The sequence below is a fragment of the Mesoplodon mirus genome (assembly GCF_964341445.2).
Source record: "Mesoplodon mirus genome assembly, chromosome: 18".
Classification (NCBI taxonomy): Eukaryota; Metazoa; Chordata; class Mammalia; order Artiodactyla; family Ziphiidae; genus Mesoplodon; species Mesoplodon mirus.
This window is the reverse complement of record NC_138994.1, coordinates 52592975-52615640: the sequence shown is the minus strand read 5'-3', so window position 1 is coordinate 52615640 and position 22666 is coordinate 52592975. Positions and strand designations below refer to the sequence as shown.

Genomic DNA, 22666 nt, shown 5'->3' with positions numbered 1-22666 from the left:
GTAGTACAAAACACAGATAGGAAAAAGAGAAAATAAATTGCAACTATACTAATAACTGCTTTAATGAAAATGTTCTAAATACCCACGTTAAAAGGAAGAAATTGCCAGGCTGGATAAAAAAGCGAGACCCAACTATATGTATCAACAAGAGAACCACTTTAAATATAAAGACACAAACTAATTAAAGTAGGTTAAAAGTAAAAGGATGGGGAAAGATACACTATGCTAACAATGCTGGTTATATTAATATCAGATAAAGTAGATAAAAATAAAAAAATAAAGAGGATCATTTCTTAATGGTATAGGGGTCAATGTAAGAGGACATAACAATCCTACATGTTTATATATCTAATAACAAAACTTTAAAATACATGAAACAAAACATGACAGGAGTAAAAAGAGAAATAGACAAATCCACAATTACAGCTGGAGATTTTAACATTCTTCTATCGGTAATTCAAAAGATCTCTTTGCTGTTACTAGTTTGGAAGGGGCCGAGAATGAGTGGGTCCACAGGTGAAGTGTGACTAGCATTTTTTTAAAAGTATCATATATAATTTTACTTCCTATACCCAGTGGTACCACGGTATTTTATTAATCATTTCTGTCCTATAATGAGATACTTAGCGTATAGATTTTCATCTTCTGCCAAATTACCCTGAGCCAGGTATACTCACACTGAGTACCTCGGGGGCGGGGAGGGAATCGATAGCCTAGGGCAGTGGTTTTCAAACTTGAGTATCAGAATTACCTGGAGGGCTCGTTAAAATTCAGATTTCTGGGCCCCATCCCAGAGTTTCTGATTCCGTAGATGTGGAACAGAGCCGGAAATTTTGCATTTCTAACAAATTCCCGGGTGATGCCGACTCTGCTGGTCCCAGGACCACTCTCTGCGAACCTCTGGCCTAAAATTTTGTCATTCCTTTCTTCCCACTGATTTCGAGGCAGTCTGTCGGTTTTCAAAACAACGCCCAAAGCCAAACATCAGATTCTAAGCAGTGCGGAAGCAACACAATACGCGAACCCAGCCGGTAGGCGGGTTCTAGGCCGCCCAAACCCGCGCGAGAGCTCACGTTCGACGTCGGCGTCTGCGTCAGCGTCACGTCGGCGTCGGCCACGTTCAGCGGAGACGGGAGCAAGATGGCGATTCCGGGCAGGCAGTGAGTGACCTGGGAGTTAGGGTTCGGCTGGGGAGTGATACACCACGGCGACTGTGTCTTTGGCCGAGCAGTAGAAGTGCGCTGGAAGTGAAGGGGCTGTGTCGTCAGGGATAGAGATGGGGGAAAGCGAGAAATCCTGAGGAACATATATTCCCATCCCCCACCCCCCACATTTTCCAGGATGGAAGCCCGAAGTTTGAGGGAGAAACTTGTGAGGAGATAAAGGAAGTTAGGCTGAGGGGCAGAGAGCGAGACTTTTCTATTTTCCAAAAGCTCGGTCTGAGGCCCCTCAGTCTTGCTTCCTACCCCGCGCTTGAGTTTCTCCCCGGTTGGATGCTTTCAGGGGCAATGAGAAGAGAGACAATTCCTGGCTTTCTTAGAGGGTCTTGTTCTACTTGGCAGGTCAAGTTCTGATTACCGCCCTCCCTTCTCGGTTTAGGAATGTTGTGCTGAGAAGCCACAGAAAAGGGTAGGCATATAGGGAATTGGGGTATACGTTGCCACAAAAGAGACAAATGTTATGTTATATGTTCTTGGAAGTTTTATCTTTGATGTATAATCCTCGCTTGTGATGCGGCTTCCCGTGATTTCTGCGTCTTAAAGGCCAAAACGTGAGAAACTAAATGAGTTGGATCTGATGGGATGGTTCTTTCAGGTGCTCCAAGACAAAGCAAGTGTGCTTAATAGAGTGTAATGGCAATTTGCCCCGTGGCTACTTGGGTTTCTCAGTTAATGTAATCTTTTAAAAAATTTTCATGGGTGACATTAACCTTTATCCAATAACTTCTTTAGAATTGTGTACCCAATAGGGAAAAAAAAAAGTATTTTCTTGACTCTTGTTAGATCACAAGGATAATTTAGAGCGTTTTTATTTTTAGTGGACATCAACTGAGCTTTCCACTAACATGTTCTTTTTAAAACCTTGCTATCATTTCACCATCTAAAACATTTCTAAACTCTTCATTCACTTCCCTTCTTTGATTAAAATGGTATTTTGATTTTGGCCCACAAATAATCACTTAGAGTAATAATTATAAAATCTTTAGCGCATATTAGAACTTTTAGATAGTTGAAAATCAGAACCAGTGTTATATGTTCATAGGTTATGTGACATGTTTTGACTTGGTAGCTTCGTCTGGAAGAGGTAGTGGATGTATTATTGTTTAACATTTAAATATAATGGTGTAATTTCTATTTCAAAAAAAAATGCAGGTATGGGCTTACTTTGCCAAAGAAAGCACAGCAGTTGCACCCTGTTTTGCAAAAACCTTCAGTGTTTGGGAATGATTCTGATGATGATGATGAGGTAAGGGAAACTATGTTTTTCTACTGCATTGTTGGAAATTTTTTTCTTAGTTGAACTTGTGAATTTTACGTCTTTGCTTGCTTTAGATAGTTGTTAACACAGTGTATCTGTAGCATTATAATTTACAGAATTATCAAAAAGGATAAAGAAGAAAGCTCTACTTTTTTTTTTTTGTAGGTGATACATGGGTAATCTAAGAGATTTTTTTTTCCCAAGGCTATGAACTTCAGTTATTTTTAAGCAGTTATACAGAGTAATTTCAGACAATAATACTGATATATAACAAAATTGTTGCTGTAAAGATTCCTGGAAATAAGCTATTAAGATGTCGCCAGTTTCCTAGAAATTTTTATTAGCAAAGTAGTTTCTTATGAGACTACTTTTGTGGTTACTCAGTGTCTGCTAAGTGTAATTATTCAGTTGTAATGTGGTAGTGTATAAAGTTAGCATTGATGATAATGACATCTAATATGAACATTTTGTTTTAGCAGCCAAAACAGTGTTTTCCTATGAAGCCCCAGTTTACAGCAGTTTATAAAACCCCCAAATGTGTGCTTATTTAATACTTCAGTCATTTTCTATATTTCTAAAAGACCTTTGTATCAATTTCGTACTTCCTTTGCTCTGTCAGAAAAAATCACTTCTCTTTCAGTTTTTGCTAATTATATAATAGCATAGTTAGGTAATTGAACATATTTGATCCTTTGTTTCTTTTCTTCTGTTGAAGAAATAGACTGTAGATGGCTTACTTTTTAAAAAGTTGATAATTTACATACAATTTGCATATAAACTCATGGATTTTAAGTGTACAGGTTGGTGACTTTTGACAAATATATACGCCCCAGGGCTTCCCTGGTGGCGCAGTGGTTGAGAGTACGCCTGCTGATGCAGGGGGACACGGGTTCGTGCCCCAGTTCGGGAAGATCCCACATGCCGCGGAGCGGCTGGGCCCGTGAGCCATGGCCGCTGAGCCTGCACATCCAGAGCCTGTGCTCCGCAACGGGAGAGGCCACAACAGTGAGAGGCCCGTGTACCAAAAAAAAAAAATAATAATAATAAAATATATATATATGTGTGTGTGTGTGTGTGTGTGTGTGTGTATATATATATATGTATGTATATATATATGCCCCAGTCAAGATGTATTGTAGAATATTTCTTTCTTCCCTGAAAGTTCTTTAATGCCCCTTTGCAGTTAGTTTGCTTCCCCACATTATGCCCCAGACAACTATCTCATTGTGGTTTTGATTTGCATTTTACTTACGACCAAGGATATTGGCCATTTATGTATCATCTTTAGAGAAATGTCTGTTCATATCATTTGCCTAGTTTTTAATTGGGTTGTCATTTTGTTATGAGTTGTAGGATTCCTTTATATATTCTAGATACAAGTCGCTAATTAGGTGTAATTTGTAAATATTTTCTCCCATTCTGTGAATTGTCTTTTCACTTTCTTGATAATGTCCTTTGAAGTACAAAAGTTCAATTTTGAGGAAGTCCAATATATTTTTTTCTTAGGTTGCTACTGCTTTGATGTCATACCTAAGAAACCATTGCTTAATCTAGGGTCACAAAGATTTACGCATATGTTTTCTTCTAAGAATTTTGTAGTTTTTGTTCTAAAATTACATCTATGATCCATTTTGAGTTAATTTTTGTATACGGTTATGAGATGGGGGTTCAGTTTCACTATTTGCATGTGGATGGATATCCAGTTGTCCCAACACCATTTGTTGAAGGCTCTTCCCCATTGAATTGACACTACCCTTGTGGTTTGTTTTAATGTACAAATAATTTTTTTAAATCACTGTAGACACAACAGAAAAATACGACATAGTTGTCTTGTAGTTTCACATAAATCATCCTGGCATACCCATGTAATGCAAAGCAACATATACTCCAGTTTGAGAAGGATGGGTTTATACAAGTGATCTAGAAAGTTTACTGATGTGATTGCTGTTTCTTTTCCATTGTGAAATGAGACTAGTGGAAGCTGGACGGTGGGTACACTAGAGTCAGAAAAGAAAGGCCTAGGGCCATTTTGCTCTTCCCTCCCTCCCTCCCACCCTCCTTCCTTTTACATGGAGAGACTTTAATGCAGAGAATTGGTTACATGGGTGATGGAAGACTTGAGAAACTACAAGAGATGGTGAAGCAACCCAGAGATTAGCAGTAGTAAAAGGCAAGAAGTGATAAATGGAGGGATACAGGTAGGAGTTGGACCTGGAGGCCAGGGGCTAGGGTTACTCGGTGGGAACTGGACTTTCCCAAAAGGAGTTGAAGCCACTGGGAGATTTAGTCTTAGGTAGAGAGAAAGGCAGGGAGAAATACCTCATCATCTCTCTTTCTCCTACTCTCCAATATACTGTTTTTGTATTCTGTTGGTAGAACCCAGCCAGAAGCCAACTGACAGGGAGCTGCAGTTTAGTTCTTAATGAGTAGAGAATATAAAACCGGTCTTTAGAATAATTTCCTTACTTATAAAACATCAGTCTGGTGAATTCCAGCTTATCCTTGTATATTATTTAAATGTTTGTGAGCTTTGAATATAAAACTCTTCTTTTTTAAAAATTTATTTTATTGAAATATAGTTAATTTACAATGTTGTATTAATTTCTGCTGTACAGCAAAGTGACTCAGTTTATTTATACACACACACACACACACACACACACACACACACATTCGTTTTCATATTCTTTTCCATTATAGTTTATCACAGGATATTGAATATAGTTTCCTGTGCTATACAGTAGGACCTTGTTGTTTATCCATTCTATATATAATAGTTTGCATCTGCTAATCCCAAACTCCCAATCAATTCCTCTCCCACCCACCTCCCCCTTGATAACCACAAGTCTCTTCTCTATGTCAGTGAATCTAAAACTCTCTTCTTTAAAAATTAATCAGTTAAGAAACAATAAAATTATTGGTGTTTTGGAAAATACAGAGAAAGATATTTTATGTTTCCCCTCCTGAGGAGGGCATTTGATAAACCTGGCGAGGAGCTTCTGAAGCAAATCCAACTATTCTTATTTTCAGGAATTCAGCAGAAGCAACTAAGAGCCCAAATTTAAGATCAGACTTTTATTCCAGTGGTCAAGCAGAGGGAGCCCTAGCAAGCGAATTCTGTTTCAGTGTGTGTTTGTATCCAGAGTTAGTTTAAAAATGGGAGAAAGTGGTAGTCCAGCACTTTAAATTATTATTTAAATAGTCCCTCTTCTTGAAATTATCAGAACTAAATAGAAACAATTATCATTTTGTTCAAAGGTAGAGGAGATGAAGAGGTTTTACCCCATATCAGTAAGGTTTATATTATATCCAGATGCTGCTGTCTGATAATAAGAGAGTACTGGAACTATTTAAAAGCATGAAAGAAGATGAAATAAGCAGAATACAAAATTGAATATGTATATATGGTTGTACAAAACTATATGGATATATAAGTGGAAAATTAAAGAGAATTGGTTTGGGTTTTTTTGGTGACAGTATGAGCTTTTAAATTTTTTTTTCAAAATTGTATTTATTTCATTGTTATAATTTTTCTTTTCTTTTCTTTCTTTTTTTTTTTGCGGTACGTGGTCCTCTCACTGTCGTGGCCTCTCCCTTTGTGGAGCACAGGCTCCAGACGCGCAGGCTCAGCGGCCATGGCTCACGGGCCCAGCCACTCTGCGGCATGTGGGATCTTCCCGGACCGGCGCACAAACCTGTGTCCCCTGCATCGGCAGGCGGACTCTCAACCACTGCGCCACCAGGGAAGCCCAATTGTTATAATTTTTGAAGAACAGAAGGAAATCAGTGCTTTAAAAAATACATGACTGTAATTGTATATCCCCCAAATTAGAAACATTTGCAAATTACCGGATTACATGGTATATTTTCATTGCTTTTACTATTTCTTTTCTTTTTAGTTTTATTGAAGTATAGTTGATTTACAGTGTTGTGTTAATTTCTTCTGTACAGCAAAGTGACTCAGTTACACACATATATATTCTTTCTCATATTCTTTTCCATTGTTTGTGATAAGATAACTAAGATAATAGTGTGTTTGTTTCATTTTTTTCCAGTCCCTCCTCTCTTTCCAGTCCCATTGCCACCACCTTCATTACTTCTGTCATGGATTATTATAGCTTTGTAACAATTTCCTTATCACCTCTCTCTCCTCAAATTCATTTCAAATACTGTTGATAGATAGATCTTCCTAAAGCACAGTTCTAATCACTGTTAACTTCCTTACTCTTGAACCTAATTGTATTTAAAATCTAAACTGCTCATCCTGACATTGAAAACCTTCCCTATGCTTTGGCTTCGAAGGACTTATTAGCATTTTCTCCTAACTGTGCTTCTCCATGCAAAGTACACTGTTATGTTTGTATTCTTTCACAACTCTACTTTTCTTCACACTGGAAGTCTCTCCATCCTATATGTCCAAATTATAGCCATCCTTTAAAACCCAGTGCAAAAGTTGCTTCCTTCAAGATTTTCCCCACTGGAAAGACTCTTCCTTTTTCTGACACTCTTTACCTTTCTTAGAGCACTTAGCCTTTTATATCTTGTATTATAAGTTATTTGCATACAAGTCTTTCACTGTACTAGAGTATGAGCTCCATGAGTTAGGATCCGAATGTTTGTGCTGGCTTCCAAGAATGAGTAAAATCATTTACTCAGATGTTTTAGCTGTCTATATTGTAAAGAGCCAGATAGTAGATGATTTAGGCTTTGCGAGCTAAGTAGTCAACTTTGATGTCCTAGTGTGAAAGCAGCCATTAGATAATATGTAAATGAATGAGCATGACTAATAAATGTGTTCTAATAAAACTTTATTTACAAAAGTGGGGATGGCTGAGATTTGGCTGTAACTTGCTGACCCATGATGTATACAATTATCCAAAGTACGTGTGACAACCAGTATTTCACAAGTGTTATAAAGTGGCTAGTGAATAAAATAGATGTTGCATGACAAACATGGAACTTCCTTTTAGATATTTCTCCGTGATAAATGCTTGCTCATTTTGCAGAACATAATTTTTCTTTTAGTCTTGGCAATTGAAATGCTCATTTCTAGATAATAATAATCTTGTGAGATCCAGTTTTGTAATATAATTCATATGCCATGAAGAGGTATGATTCATACAACCTGAGAATTGTCACTGTTGGATAAAGATGCAAAACTTCTTGATCTCTTTAAAAGAGAATATTACATTAAAATAGCTTAAATTCATTAATTTAGTTTTTTGTGTATTTTTGTGCACGAACCTGTGTCCCCTGCATCGGCAGGCGAACTCTCAACCACTGTGCCACCAGGGAAGCCCATGTTTTTGTTTTTTTAAAATATTTATTATTTATTTAATTATTTGGCTGTGCTGGGTCTTAGTTGCAGCAAGTGGGATCTTCATTGCTGCATACGGGATGTTCAGTTGCAGCATGTGAGATCTAGTTCCCTGACCAGGGATTGAACCCGGGCCCCCTGCATTGGGAGTGCGGAGTCTTAACCACTGGACCACCAGGGAAGTCCCTGTTTTTGTTTTGTAGATACGTTGATTTGTATCGTGTTTTAGATTCCACATATAAGTGATATCATATGGTATTTGTCTTTCTCTTTCTGACTTACTTTGCTTAGTATGATAATCTCTAGGTCTATCTATGTTGCTGCGAATGGCATTATTTCATTCTTTTTTATGGCTGAGTAATATTCCATTTTATATATGTACCACATCTTCTTTATCCATTCACCTGTTGATGGACATTTGGCTGTTTGTGAATAGTGCTGCTATGAACATAGGGGTGCATGTATCTTTTCTAATTATAGTTTTGTCCAGATATATATGCCCAGGAGTGGGATTGCTGGGTTATATTGTAGTTCTATTTTTAGTTTTCTGAGGAACTTCCATACTGTTTTCCATAGTGGTTGTACCAACTTACATTCCCACCAACAGAGTAAGAGGGCCCCCTTTTCTCCATAGCCTCTCCAGCACTTGCTATTTGTAGATTTTTTAATGATGGCCATTCTGACTGGTATGAAGTGGTACCTCATTGTAGTTTCGATTTGCATTTCTCTCATAATTAGTGATGTTGAGCACCTTTTCATGTGCCTAGGGCCATCTGTAAGTGTTCTTTGGAGAAATGTCTATTTAGGTCTTCTGCTGATTTTTCAATTGGGTTGTTTGTTTTGTTGTTGTTGAGTTGTATGAGCTGTTTATATATTTTGGAGATTAAGCCCTTGTCGGTTGCATCATTTGCAAATGTTTTCTCCCATTCTGTAGGTTGTCTTTTTGTTTTGCTTATGGTTTCCTTTGCTGTGCAAAAGCTTGTAAGTTTGATTAGGTCCCATTTGTTTATTTTTGTTTTTATTTCTATTGCCTTGGGAGACTGACCTAAGAAAACGTTGGTATGATTTATGTCAGAATGTTTTGCTTATGATTTCTTCTAGGAGCTTTGTGGTGTCATATCTTGTGTTTAAGTCTTTAAGCCATTTTGAGTTTATTTTCGTGCATGGTGTGAGGGTGTGTTCTAACTTCATTGATTTACATGCAGCTGTCCAACTTTCCCAGCACCCTTTACTGAAGAGACTGTCTTTTTCCCATTTTATATTCTTGCCTCCTTTGTTGAAGATTAATTGACTGTAGGTGTGTGGGTTTATTTCTGAGATCTCTGTTCTGTTCCGTTGATCCATATGTCTGTGTTTGTGCCAATAACACACTGTTTTGATCACTGTAGCTTTGTAGTATTGTTTGCAGTCTGGGAGGGTTATTCCTATTTCTTAATCTTTCACCACTTTAACTCCAGTCTTTTTTTTTTTTTTTTTTTTTTGGCGGTACGCGGGCCTCTCACTGTTGTGGCCTCTCCCATTGCAGAGCACAGGCTCCAGGTGCGCAGGCCCAGTGGCCATGGCTCACGGGCCCAGCTGCTCTGCGGCATGTGGGATCTTCCCGGACCGGGGGATGAACCCTTGTCCCCTGCATTGGCAGGTGGACTCTCAACCACTGCGCCACCAGGGAAGCCCAAACTCCAGTCTTTTATCTTTTATTTATTTATTTATTTTTATAGAAGCAGTTAGGTCTTTAATTTTTTTTTAATTTATTTTTTGGCTGAGTTGGGTGTTCGTTGCTGCATGTGGGCTTTCTCTAGTTGCAGCGAGCAGGGGCTGCTCTTCGTTGCGATGTGTGGGCTTCTCATTACGGTGGCTTCTCTTGTGGCAGAGCATGGGCTCTAGGCGCATGGGCTTCAGTAGTTGTGGCACATGGGCTCAGTAGTTGCGGTGTGTGGGCTCAGTAGTTGTAGCTCGTGGGCTCTAGAGTGCAGGCTCAGTAGTTACGGTTCACGGGCTTATGGGCTTAGTTGCTCCGCAGCATGTGGGATCTTCTGGACCAGGGCTCAAACCTGTGTCCCCTGCATTGGCAGGTGGATTCTTAATGACTGCACCACCAGGGAAGTCCCAACTCCAGTCTTTTAAGAACACTTTCTTGGGACTTCCCTGGTCGTCCAGTGGTTAAGACTCCGTGCTCCCAATGCAAGGGGTGCACATTCAATCCCTGGTTGGGGAACTAAGATCCCACATGCTCTGTGGCCAATAATAAATAAATAAATAGTTCCCCTAGATAAATAAAAACACTTTCTTGAATAACTAAAGTAGTCTTCATAAGTCTGTTTTTCCTAAAATGAATCTTTTTTTCGTTGGAAGCCTGTTTGGCTTGCTAGTGGTAAGAAAAAGTTAAAATTTTAATCTCTCTGAACATTATAGTACATCTGAATCAAGGAAGTGTTTCAGTTGCAGTTTTTCATCAGTTATCAGGCTCATAATTTCCTATTTCTCTGGAGATAGTCTGGTATAGTTTGAATAAAATGACAGTTTTATATGGACATGACAAAGCATATTATTTGTGAAAATGGCAGGAAATTTGGGTTATTTTAATGATGGCTAAGAATTTTTTATGCTTTTATCATATGCTACTAAACTGAGTTCCTAGAGATTCATGATCCTGAATATATCTAATAGCAGTATAAGCAGTGAAAAATTTTAAGTAATTGTGTAGCTTTGCTAAAAATTCATCCCTTAACCTGCTATCTGTGAGTGAAATGGATATGTAAGAAAATGCAAGAAGAGAGCAAAGGACAACATTAAATGATAGAATTTTGTGAGGAGTGGGAACGACAGCAAGAGGATTCTGTTCTTATGCCAGTAGGATAAGAGCATTACCAAAGTGGCTGAGATCATCCAGATTATGAAGATGAGATGAAGTAGGAATTTTTGTTCTTTTCTAGGAAAGAAATGGTGGTATTAATCATGTGCCTTCATAGACGTAAAGTTGCCTTGTGAATATCTGGTTAAATCTGTTTAGCCAGATTTACTTACGTTGACACATGGGTGAATTATTTTTTAAAAATCTCCTTTGTCTGAGATATAATGCACATTGTTGTATTTTCAACTCCTGAGGTTTGTTTTTTTTTTTGTAAATTCTTTTTATTGGTATTCTCAATTTGGTGAGATATTCTCATACTTTTCTTTAGTTTTTTAGACAGTTTCCTTTAGTTCATTGAATGCGTTTATTCTGTGTGGACTGTACTTTCTTGTTTCTTTGTATGTCTCATAAATTGGGGTTGAAAACTGAACATTTAAAATAATAGAAATGGCAACTGCAGAAATCAGAGCTTCCCCTCTTCCCAAGGTTGGTTGTTTTTGCTGGGTTTTTTTGGTTGTTGTTTTTTGCTTAGCGACTTTTCTGAGCTAATTGTTTTTGTTTTGGGTTTTGTTTTTTTTTGGACACACCACGTGGCTTGTGGGATCTTAGTTCCTGGACCAGGGGTTGAATCTGGGCCCACGGCAGTGAAAGTGCCGAGTCTCAACCACTGGACTGCCAGGGAATTCCCTGAACTAATTCTTAAAGTCTGTATTCATTGTTGTGTGTGGCCACTGAAGTCTGCTTGGTTAGCTTAGTGGTCAGCTAATGAGCTGACAGAGACTTCCTTAAACACCTGGAACTAATAAGTCACAAATCTGCCAAGAGACTCTGTGCATGTTGGGGTATGCCTTCAACACAGAGCCAGGCATTTTACAACTTTGCCTTATCCTTCACTTCTTGCTTGTGCAGAGCCTGATGTCAGTCCTCAAGATCTGTCTTGAGAGTTTAGGACCTTCTTAGGTCTTTCCTGATCATGCTCAAAGGTCTGTGTATGCATGTGATCTTCATGATCCCTAGGAATATTTTGGAGATTTCAAGCCCATATGGACATTCTTTTCCTCTGCTTTTCTTCCTTTTAAGCTTTTTGGTTAACCGGTTGTTTTCCCCAACTGTTAAAACTGTTACCCACTGCCTCAGGCCACCCTGAGGTTCAACAGTTGTCTTTGATTGTTTTTGACAGATACCCCCAGGGAAAAGGCTGTTTTTTTTTTTTGTTTTTGTTTTTGTTTTGTTTTTTTCTTTTTGCTGTATGCGGGCCTCTCACTGCTGTGGCCTCTCCCGTTGCGGAGCACAGGCTCCGGACGCGCAGGCCCAGCGGCCATGGCTCACGGGCCCAGCCGCTCCGCGGCATATGGGATCCTCCCAGACCGGGGCACGAACCCGTATCCCCTGCATCGGCAGGCGGACTCTCAACCACTGCGCCACCAGGGAGGCCCAAAGGCTGTTTTATATGAGCAACTCTGTCAAGTCAGATGAAGACAGCCTTGTGAGTGGTGTCTTTCAGGGAACCACCAGACATGTCCAATAATTCTCTGGGATGAGGTTTTCAAGGAACTTCATCTGCCCTTTGCAATGGCTGCCAGACTGCTGATTTTTCTATTGTACTATGATTGTTGTCTCTTGTTTTTAGGCTACCATGGCACTAGGGAGGGGATGATGGAAATAGGGCAAGTTAAAACACCACAAAGTTCTTACCAAGATTCATTTCTTGAATAAATGCTCCCTAGACTACTGTAAGCCTTTGGTTAATTTCCAGAGTTCTAAAAAAGCTGATTCTGACCTTTTTTGCCAGTATTTTTATGGTGTTTTGGAGAAGAGAATTTCTGTTAGGTCCATACCACCATTTTCACTGACATCCCAGGTTGTCTTTTGAGCCTCTCCAATACATTTTTGCACACTTTTGACAAAGTCGTCTTACTTGTTTTAAAATCACTGTTGATTTCCCATTGCTCTTAAAGACCGAAATCTTCATTTTTGATCTGCAAAGTCATTCATTGTCTTGCTGTTCTGTTCAGCCTGTTCTCTACTGTAGCGCTCTATCTTATTCTTTAAAATTGCCTTAAGTCATTTAAGTGTGTTTTAGTGTCACCTTCAGTTTCATAATGAAACTAGGGATTTTGATTGGAATTGCATTGAATTTATAAGTTTAGAAGAGAATTGATATTTTAATATTTTACTCTTTATATATATAAAGATAGCATATTTCCTTATTTGTTCAGGTGTTTTATATGTCCTTTAGTACAGTTTTATCATTTCTTCCATGAGGGTCACACCCACCTTTTGTTGGATTTATTTCTAGGTACCTTGTAGCCCTTGTTATCGTATAAGGGGATTTTTTTCTAATTTATTATTATTAGTATGTGTAAAAGCTTCTGATTTTCTTGTTATTGTTGATTTAATTCTAGTACCTATATAGTTCTAATAGTTTACCTGATGATTCTTTTGGATTTCCTTTGTGGACATAGTGTCTGTAAATAAGGATAATTTTGTCTCTTTTCAACTCTTACCTCATATTTCTTATTTTCTGGTGTGATTATGAGATTGTCTTATTATGTTGTCTGAAAACTACAATATATAGAGAGAGGCAATGATAGAAACTTCGTTACATTCCTGACTTTAATGGAAATTGCTTATAAAATTTCTCAAATGTGATGTTCGCTTTACATTTTAGCTACTATTTCTAGTTTACTACGAATTTTTATCATAAATGATTTTTAATTTTTTTAGCATCAATGTGAGTTTACATTAATTTTTTTAACACCTTTATTGGAGTATAATTGCTTTACAATGGTGTGTTAGTTTCTGCTTTATAACAAAGTGAATCAGTTATACATATACATATGTTCCCATATCTTTTCCCTCTTGCGTCTCCCTCCCTCCCACCCTCCCTATCCCACCCCTCTAGGTGGTCACAAAGCACCGAGCTGATCTCCCTGTGCTATGCTGCTGCTTCCCACTAGCTATCTATTTTACGTTTGGTAGTGTATATATGTCCATACCACTCTCTCACTTTGTCACAGCTTACCCTTCCCCCTCCCCATATCCTCAAGTCCATTCTCTAGTAGGTCTGTGTCTTTATTCCCGTCTTACCCCTAGGTTCTTCATGACCTTTTTTTTTTTCTTAGATTCCATATATATGTGTTAGCATATGGTATTTGTTTTTCTCTTTCTGACTTACTTCACTCTGTATGACAGACTCTAGGTCCATCCACCTCACTACAAATAACTCAATTTCGTTTCTTTTTATGGCTGAGTAATATTCCATTGTATATATGTGCCCCATCTTCTTTATCCATTCATCTGCTGATGGACACTTAGGGGTTGCTTCCATATCCTGGCTATTGTAAATAGAGCTGCAGTGAACATTTTGGTACATGACTCTTTGAATTATGGTTTTCTCAGGGTATATGCCAGTAGTGGGATTGCTGGGTTGTATGGTAGTTCTACTTGTAGTTTTTTAAGGGACCTCCATACTGTTCTCCATAGTGACTGTATCAATTTACATTCCCACCAGCAGTGCAAGAGTTTCCCTTTACTCCACACCCTCTCCAGCATTTATTGTTTCTAGATTTTTTTTTTTAATTTTCAAAGTGCATCCTTTATTCACAGACCTAGCATTTTTTTTTTGTTAGTTTCTGCTTTATAACAAAGTGAATCAGTCATACATATACATCTGTTCCCACATCCCTTCCCTCTTGCGTCTCCCTCCCTCCCACTCTCCCTATCCCACCCCTCCAGGCGGTCACAAAGCACCGAGCTGATCTCCCTGTGCTATGCGGCTGCTTCCCACTATCTATCTACCTTACGTTTGGTACTGTATATATGTCCATGCCTCTCTTTCGCTTTGTCACAGCTTACCCTTCCCCCTCCCCATATCCTCAAGTCCATTCTCAAGTAGGTCTGTATCTTTATTCCTGTTTTACCCCTAGGTTCTTCATGACATTTTTTTTTCTTAAATTCCATATATATGTGTTAGCATACGGTATTTGTCTTTCTCTTTCTGACTTACTTCACTCTGTATGACAGACTCTAGGTCTATCCACCTCATTACAAATAGCTCAGTTTCGTTTCTTTTTATGGCTGAGTAATATTCCATTGTATATATGTGCCACATCTTCTTTATCCATTCATCCGATGATGGACACTTAGGTTGTTTCCATCTCCGCGCTATTGTGAATAGAGCTGCAATGAACATTTTGGTACATGTCTCTTTTTGAATTATGGTTTTCTCAGGGTATATGCCTAGTAGTGGGATTGCTGGGTCATATGGTAGTTCTATTTTTAGTTTTTTAAGGAACCTCCATACCGTTCTCCATAGTGGCTGTACCAATTCACATTCCCACCAGCAGTGCAAGAGTGTTCCCTTTTCTCCACAGCCTCTCCAGCATTTATTGTTTCTAGATTTCTTGATGATGGCCATTCTGACCAGTGTGAGATGATATCTCATTGTACTTTTTTTTTTTTTCGGTACGTGGGCCTCTCACTGTTTTGGCCTCACCCGTTGCGGAGCACAGGCTCCGGACACGCAGGCTCAGCGGCCATGCCTCACGGGCCCAGCCGCTCCGCGGCATGTGGGACCTTCCCAGACTGGGGCACGAACCCACATCCCCTGTATCGGCAGGCGGACTCTCAACCACTGCGCCACCGGGGAAGCCCCCATTGTACTTTTGATTTGCATTTCTCTAATGATTAATGATGTTGAGCATTCTTTCATGTGTTTGTTGGCAATCTGTATATCTACTTTGGAGAAATGTCTGTTTAGGTCTTCTGCCCATTTTTGGATTGAGTTGTTTTTTTTTGTTTTTTTTTGTTTTTTTTGGCGGTACGCGGGCCTCTCACTGTTGTGGCCTCTCCCGTTGCGGAGCACAGGCTCCGGACACGCAGGCTCAGCGGCCATGGCTCACGGGCCCAGCCGCTCCGTGGCATGTGGGATCTTCCCGGACCAGGGCATGAACCTGTGTCCCCTGCATCGGCAGGCGGACTCCCAACCACTGCGCCACCAGGGAAGCCCGAGTTGTTTGTTTTTTTGTTATTGAGCTGCATGAGCTGCTTGTAAATTTTGGAGATTAATCCTTTGTCAGTTGCTTCATTTGCAAATATTTTCTCCCATTCTGAGGGTTGTCTTTTGGTCTTGTTTATGGTTTCCTTTGCTGTGCAGAAGCTTTTAAGTTTCATTAGGTCCCATTTGTTTATTTTTATTTCCATTTCACTAGGAGATGGGTCAAAAAGGATTTTGCTGTGATTTATGTCATAGAGTGTTCTGCCTATGTTTTCCTCTAAGAGTTTGATAGTTTCTGGCCTTACCTTTAGATCTTTAATCCATTTTGAGCTTATTTTTGTGTATGCTGTTAGGGAGTGTTCTAATCTCATACTTTTACATGTAACTGTCCAGTTTTCCCAGCACCACTTATTGAAGAGGCTGTCTTTTCTCCACTGTATATTCTTGCCTCCTTTATCAAAGATAAGGTGACCATATGTGCATGGGTTTATCTCTGGGCTTTCTATCGTGTTCTATTGATCTATATTTCTGTTTTTGTGCCAGTACCATACTGTCTTGATTACTTTAGCTTTGTAGTATAGTCTGAAGTCAAGGAGCCTGATTCCTCCAGCTCCGTTTTTCTTTCTCAAGATTACTTTGGCTATTCGGGGTCTTTTGTGTTTCCATATAAATTGTGAAATTTTTTGTTCTAGTTCTGTGAAAAATGCCAGTGGTAATTTGATAAGGATTGCATTGAAACTGTAGAGTGCTTTGGGTAGTAGAGTCATTTTCCCAATGTTGATTCTTCCAATCCAAGAACATGGTATATCTCTCCCTCTATTTGTATCATCTTTAATTTCTTTCACAGTGTCTTATAATTTTCTTCATACAGGTCTTTTGTCTCCTTAGGTAGGTTTATTCCTAGATATTTTATTCTTTTTGTTGCAGTGGTAAGTGGGAGTGTTTTCTTAATTTCACTTTCAGATTTTTCATCTTTAGTGAATAGGAATGCAAGAGATTTCTATGCATTAATTTTGTATCCTGCTACTTTACCAAATTCATTGATTAGCTCTAGTAGTTTTCTGGTAGCATCTTTAGGATTCTCTATGTATAGTATCATGTCATCTGCAAACAGTGACAGCTTTACTTCTTCTTTTCCGATTTGGATTCCTTTTATTTCTTTTTCTTCTCTGATTGCTGTGGCTAAAACTTGCAAAACTGTGTTGAATAAGACTGGTGAGAGTGGGCAAGCTTGTCTTGTTCCTGATCTTAGTGGAAATGGTTTCAGTTTTTCACCATTGAGGACGATGCTGGCTGTGGGTTTGTCTTATATGGCCTTTATTATGTTGAGGAAAGTTCCCTCTATGCCTACTTTCTGGAGAGTTTTTATCATAAATGGGTGTTGAATTTTGTCAAAAGCTTTCTCTGCATCTATTGAGATGATCATATGGTTTTTCTCCTTCAATTTGTTAATATGGTGTATCACGTTGATTGATTTGTGTATATTGAAGAATCCTTGCATTCCTGGAATAAACCCCACTTGATCATGGTGTATGATCCTTTTAATGTGCTGTTGGATTCTGTTTGCTAGTATTTTGTTGAGGATTTTTGCATCTATGTTCATCAGTGATATTGGCCTGAAGTTTTCTTTCTTTGTGTCCTCTTTGTTTGGTTTTGGTGTCAGGGTGATGGTGGCCTCGTAGAATGAGTTTGGGAGTGTTCCTCCCTCTGCTATATTTTGGAAGAGTTTGAGAAGGATAGGTGTTAACTCTTCTTTAAATGTTTGATAGATTTCACCTGTGAAGCCATCTCGTCCTGGGCTTTTGTTTGTTGGAAGATTTTTAATCACAGTTTCAATTTCAGTGCTTGTGATTGGTCTGTTCATATTTTGTAATTCTTCCTGGTTCAGTCTCAGAAGGTTGTGCATTTCTAAGAATTTGTCCATTTCTTCCAGGTTGTCCATTTTATTGGCATAGAGTTGCTTGTAGTAATCTCTCATGATCTTTTGTATTTCTGCAGTGTCAATTGTTACTTCTCCTTTTTCATTTCTAATTCTGTTGATTTGAGTCTTCTCCCTTTTTCTCTTGATGAGTCTGGCTAATGGTTTATCAATTTTGTTTATCTTCTCAAAGAACCAGCTTTTAGTTTTATTGATCTTTGCTATCGTTTCCTTCATTTCCTTTTCATTTATTTCTGATCTGATCTTTATGATTTCTTTCCTTCTGCTAACTTTGGGGTTTCTTTGTTCATCTTTCTCTAATTGCTTTAGGTGCAAGGTTAGGTTGTTTATTTGAGATGTTTCCTGTTTCTTAAGGTAGGATTGTATTGCTGTAAACTTCCCTCTTAGAACTGCTTTTGCTGCATCCCATAGGTTTTGGGTTGTCGTGTTTCTAGGTATTTTTTGATTTCCTCTTTGATTTCTTCAGCGATCACTTCGTTATTAAGTAGTGTATTGTTTAGCCTCCATGTGTTTGTATTTTTTACAGATCTTTTCCTGTAATTGATATCTAGTCTCATAGCGTTGTGGTTGGAAGATACTTGATACAATTTCAATTTTCTTAAATTTACCAAGGCTTGATTTGTGACCCAAGATATGATCTGTCCTGGAGAATGTTCCATGAGCACTTGAGAAAAATGTGTATTCTGTTGTTTTCGGATGGAATGTCCTATAAATATCAATTAAGTCCATCTTGTTTAACGTATCATTTAAAGCTTGTGTTTCCTTATTTATTTTCATTTTGGATGATCTGTCCATTGGTGAAAGTGGGGTGTTAAAGTCCCCTACTATAATTGTGTTACTGTCGATTTCCCCCTTTTATGGCTGTTAGTATTTGCCTTATGTATTGAGGTGCTCCTATGTTGGGTGCATAAACATTTACAATTGTTATATCTTCTTCTTGGATTGATCCCTTGATCATGATGTAGTGTCCTTCTTTGTCTCTTTTAATAGTCTTTATTTTAAAGTCTGTTTTGTCTGATATGAGAATTGCTACTCCAGCTTTCTTTTGATTTCCATTTGCATGGAATATCTTTTTCCATCCCCTCACTTTCAGTCTGTATGTGTCCCTAGGTCTGAAGTGGGTCTCTTATAGACAGCATATATATGGGTCTTGCTTTTGTATCCATTCAGCTGGTCTGTGTCTTTTGGTGGGAGCATTTAATCTATTTACATTTAAGGTAATTATCAATATGTATGTTCCTATTCCCATTTTCTTAATTGTTTTGGGTTTGTTATTGTAGGTCTTTTCCTTCTCTTGTGTTTCCTGCCTAGAGAAGTTCCTTTAGCATTTGTTGTAAAGCTGGTTTGGTGGTGCTGAACTCTCTCAGGTTTTGCTTGTCTGTAAAGGTTTTAATTTCTCCATCAAATCTGAAGGAGATCCTTGCTGGGTAGAGTAATCTTGGTTGTAGGTTTTTCTCCTTCACCACTTTAAATATGTCCTGCCACTCCCTTCTGGCTTGCAGAGTTTCTGCTGAAAGATCAGCTGGTAACCTTATGGGGATTCCCTTGTGTGTTATTTGTTGTTTTTCCCTTGCTGCTTTTAATATGTTTTCTTTTATTTAATTTTTGACAGTTTGATTAATATGTGTCTTGGCGTGTTTCTCCTTGGATTTATCCTGTATGGGACTCTCTGTGCTTCCTGGACTTGATTAACTGTTTGCTTTCCCATATTAGGGAAGTTTTCAACTATAATCTCTTCAAATATTTTCTCAGTCCCTTTCTTTTTCTCTTGCTCTTCTGGGACCCCTATAATTCGAATGTTGGTGTGTTTAATGTTGTCCCAGAGGTCTCTGAGACTGTCCTCAGTTCTTTTCATTCTTTTTTCTTTATTCTGGTCTGCAGTAGTTATTTCCACTATTTTATCTTGCAGGTCATTTATCCGTTATTCTGCCTCAGTTATTCTGCTATTGATCCCTTTTAGAGTTTTTTTGTTTTGTTTTGTTTGTTTTGTTTTGTTTTGTTTTTGCGGTACGCGGGCCTCTCACTGTTGTGGCCTCTCCTGTTGAGGAGCACAGGCTCCGGACGTGCAGGCTCCGCGGCCATGGCTCATGGGCCCAGCCGCTCCGCGGCATGTGGGATCATCCTGGACTGGGGCACGAATCCGCGTCCCCTGCATCGGCAGGTGGACTCTCAACCACTGCACCACCAGGGAAGCCCCCTTCTAGAGTATTTTTAATTTCATTTATTGTGTTGTTCATCGTTGCTTGTTTCCTCTTTAGTTCTTCTAGGTCCTTGTTAAATGTTTCTTGCATTTTCTCTATTCTATTTCCAAGATTTTGCATCATCTTTACTATCATTATTCTGAATTATTTTTCAGGTAGACTGCCTATTTCCTCTTCATTTGTTAGGTCTGGTGTGTTTTTATCTTGCTGCTTCATCTGCTGTGTGTTTTTCTGTCTTCTCATTTTGCTTATCTTACTGTGTTTGGGGTCTCCTTTTTGCAGGCTGCAGGTTTGTAGTTCCCATTGTTTATGGTGTCTGTCCCCAGTGGCTAAAGTAGGTTCAGTGGGTTGTGTAGGCTTCCTGGTGGAGGGGACTAGTGCCTGTGTTCTGGTGGATGAGGCTGGATCTTGTCTTTCTGGTGGGCAGGTCCACATCTGGTGGTGTGTTTTGGGGTGTCTGTGGCCTTTTGCGTTGCCCTAGTCTTGAAGCTCCTGCCCCTGCTCCTCAGGCCGCATCCCCATCTACATTAATTTTTTGAAGTTAAATCATTTTTGTATTCTTGTATTTTGTATTCCTTGTTTTCTTATTTAATTCAATTCAGTGCACTCTACTAGTCCTTTTACCGGTGCTTTCCATTTCTGAGATCTTCACCTTAATTTCATTGTCCCATAGTTTTTCAACATGTGCTTATAGGGGCATTATTTCCTAAATTCTTAATTGTTAAGGAATGATTGAATTCCTGTTGCTTTTGTCACCTAAATAATCTATCTGAATGGTTGTAGAATTTCTAGAATAACAATTTATTTCAAAACTTTTTAGACTGTAGTTATTTTCCCTGGCACTGAGTATTTTTATGAGGAAGTAAAATACTGTAGTTATTTTATGCCACTTTCGATGACTTACTTTTTATTGGCTTGGACAGCTGGTGAGTATTTTCTTTATATCCTTTAAGTTCAGTGTGTTTTGGTGCAAATCATTTTGAATTACTTTTTCTGGAATAAATTGTTTTTTACCTAAATATTTAAGTATTCCTTCATTTCATAGAAATTTATCGTCATCATGTCAATACTTTTTCTGATTCATTTGCTTTTTATCTTTTTGGAGGATCATCTTTGTCTTCCATATCATCATGCATTCATTAGTACATTCAACTATTTAGTGATTCCCTGCTCTGTGCCAGTGAAACAAAACAAAGCCACTGCCTTTCTGGAGCTTACATTCTAGTGGGAGGAGGAGAGGTGATAAGTGGTTAACCTAAGAGACCAGTAAATTACATGTTAATTTAGAAGATGACAAGGACCAAGAAAAGTAGAGTTGGGTAAGATGAGAGAGTTAAACAGATATTTGGAGGAATTAGTCAATCTTTGTCTTTTTCTCTGCATCAAAGATGATCATCTTAAACCTTTGTCAGTATTTCAGTTGCGTCTTTTCTGTTTTTTTGCTGTTTCTAATTTATTTGTTGGCTCTAGTGGTGGTGTTTTCGTCCTTGGTGTATTTTCTTAGTTCTTCAGTCTCCCTTTCCATCCCTTCTTTGTTCTGTTATGTGATCATTAACTTCTTTGATTTAATTCATGTTCTGGTTTGAAAGAGTTTGACCAGGAAGAGAGGAGACGGAGTTGATAGAAGGAATAATGGTAATGGTAGAGTTGGTGGAAATTTCCTTTTTGTTTTTGTTTTCTTAGGGTGAAGATGTTTTGTACATGTTTATAATGGAAAAAGCTGAAGGAAAAGGGGAGATTTTATGCTAAGGAATCTGAGGTGTCAAGAAGTTAATTAACCTATATCACACACAGAGTACTTAGGTAATAGAGCTAGTTTTTGACCCCAGAAGATCTGCCTGTTACCAAAGTCTGTGCTGTTAAACATGATAATGTATTGCCTCTGAGAGGCAGTTTGTTTGTAATGGAGTTTTAAAAGTTTGAGAGAGCAATGGAAAAAGGGTTAGTTGAGGAATTGGCAGAGCTAGAGACTTCAGAGTCAACTTGTTTACTAGTTGGAAAAGGAACACAAGCTTATGTTGAGATGTAGTTTTTATCATGTGAAATTATACAACTCTGCCTTCCAGTGATTCAGGAATATTTTGAGGAGATGGGTCTATTAATTTTCAACAAAATGGATATCTAGTTGTTCAGTTTTTTTTGGAACAGTCTTATTCCAGGGGTTTTCGGCACTTCAAGAGAGGCATTAAGAAACTTATGGAGTTGCTTTTACTTATCACGGTTTGTGAGAGAGAGTGTATTGAGAACAATTTGATGTGGGCCAGGAATTGTAAATATTCTTCCTCTCATTACCCCCATTCATATAGGTGAAATCCCTCTGAACATGTGTACAGATGAAAACCTATAATTTTATGAGCCTTGGACCTAAGTTCTTTTTACACATAAACATAACATATGTTTTGTACATTCTTTTTTTTTTTTTTTTGGTTGGGGGGTGGTGGTTGGCCCTCACTGCGCAGTATGTGGGATCATAGTTCCCTAATCAGGGATTGAACCTGCACCCCCTCCATTGGAATCACAGAGTCTTAACCACTAGACTGCCAGGGAAGTCCCTGCACATTCTATTTTTATTAAATAAAAGTTTTGTTTTTTGTTTTGGCTGCACCACACGGCTTGTGGGATCCTAATTCCCTGACCAGGGATTGAACCTGGGCCCCCTGCAGTGGAAGCATGGAGTCCTAACCACTGGACCACCAGGGAATTCCCAAAAATAAAATAAAACTTTAAATACTTTTAAAAAGTATTATTTTTATGTGGCAAAAGTATTATTTTTATGTGGCTAAATTTTCTCCTATTTTTTATTGTCTTATAGATTAAGTGAAGATTGTATCCTATTCTGTTTAGAACTTTACCAGGAGTTCACCATTTAAGAAAATCAGGT

The 22666-nt window shown here is 38.5% G+C and overlaps 1 protein-coding gene across 2 annotated transcripts in view; it reads left to right on the top strand.

Moving 5' to 3' along the window:
* Positions 1 to 1102: 1102 nt before the first annotated feature.
* Positions 1103 to 22666, top strand: part of NSRP1 (nuclear speckle splicing regulatory protein 1) — a 63724-nt gene continuing 42160 nt past the window's right edge. The window contains exons 1-2 of one of the 2 annotated variants that reach the window (XM_082604556.1): positions 1103 to 1160; positions 2373 to 2466. In XM_082604556.1, coding sequence (XP_082460682.1) covers positions 1141 to 1160; positions 2373 to 2466 — 114 coding nt within the window. In that variant the 5' untranslated portion in view covers positions 1103 to 1140. The remainder of the gene's footprint in view (positions 1161 to 2372; positions 2467 to 22666) is intronic. The other variant, XM_082604557.1, reaches the window with a different exon arrangement.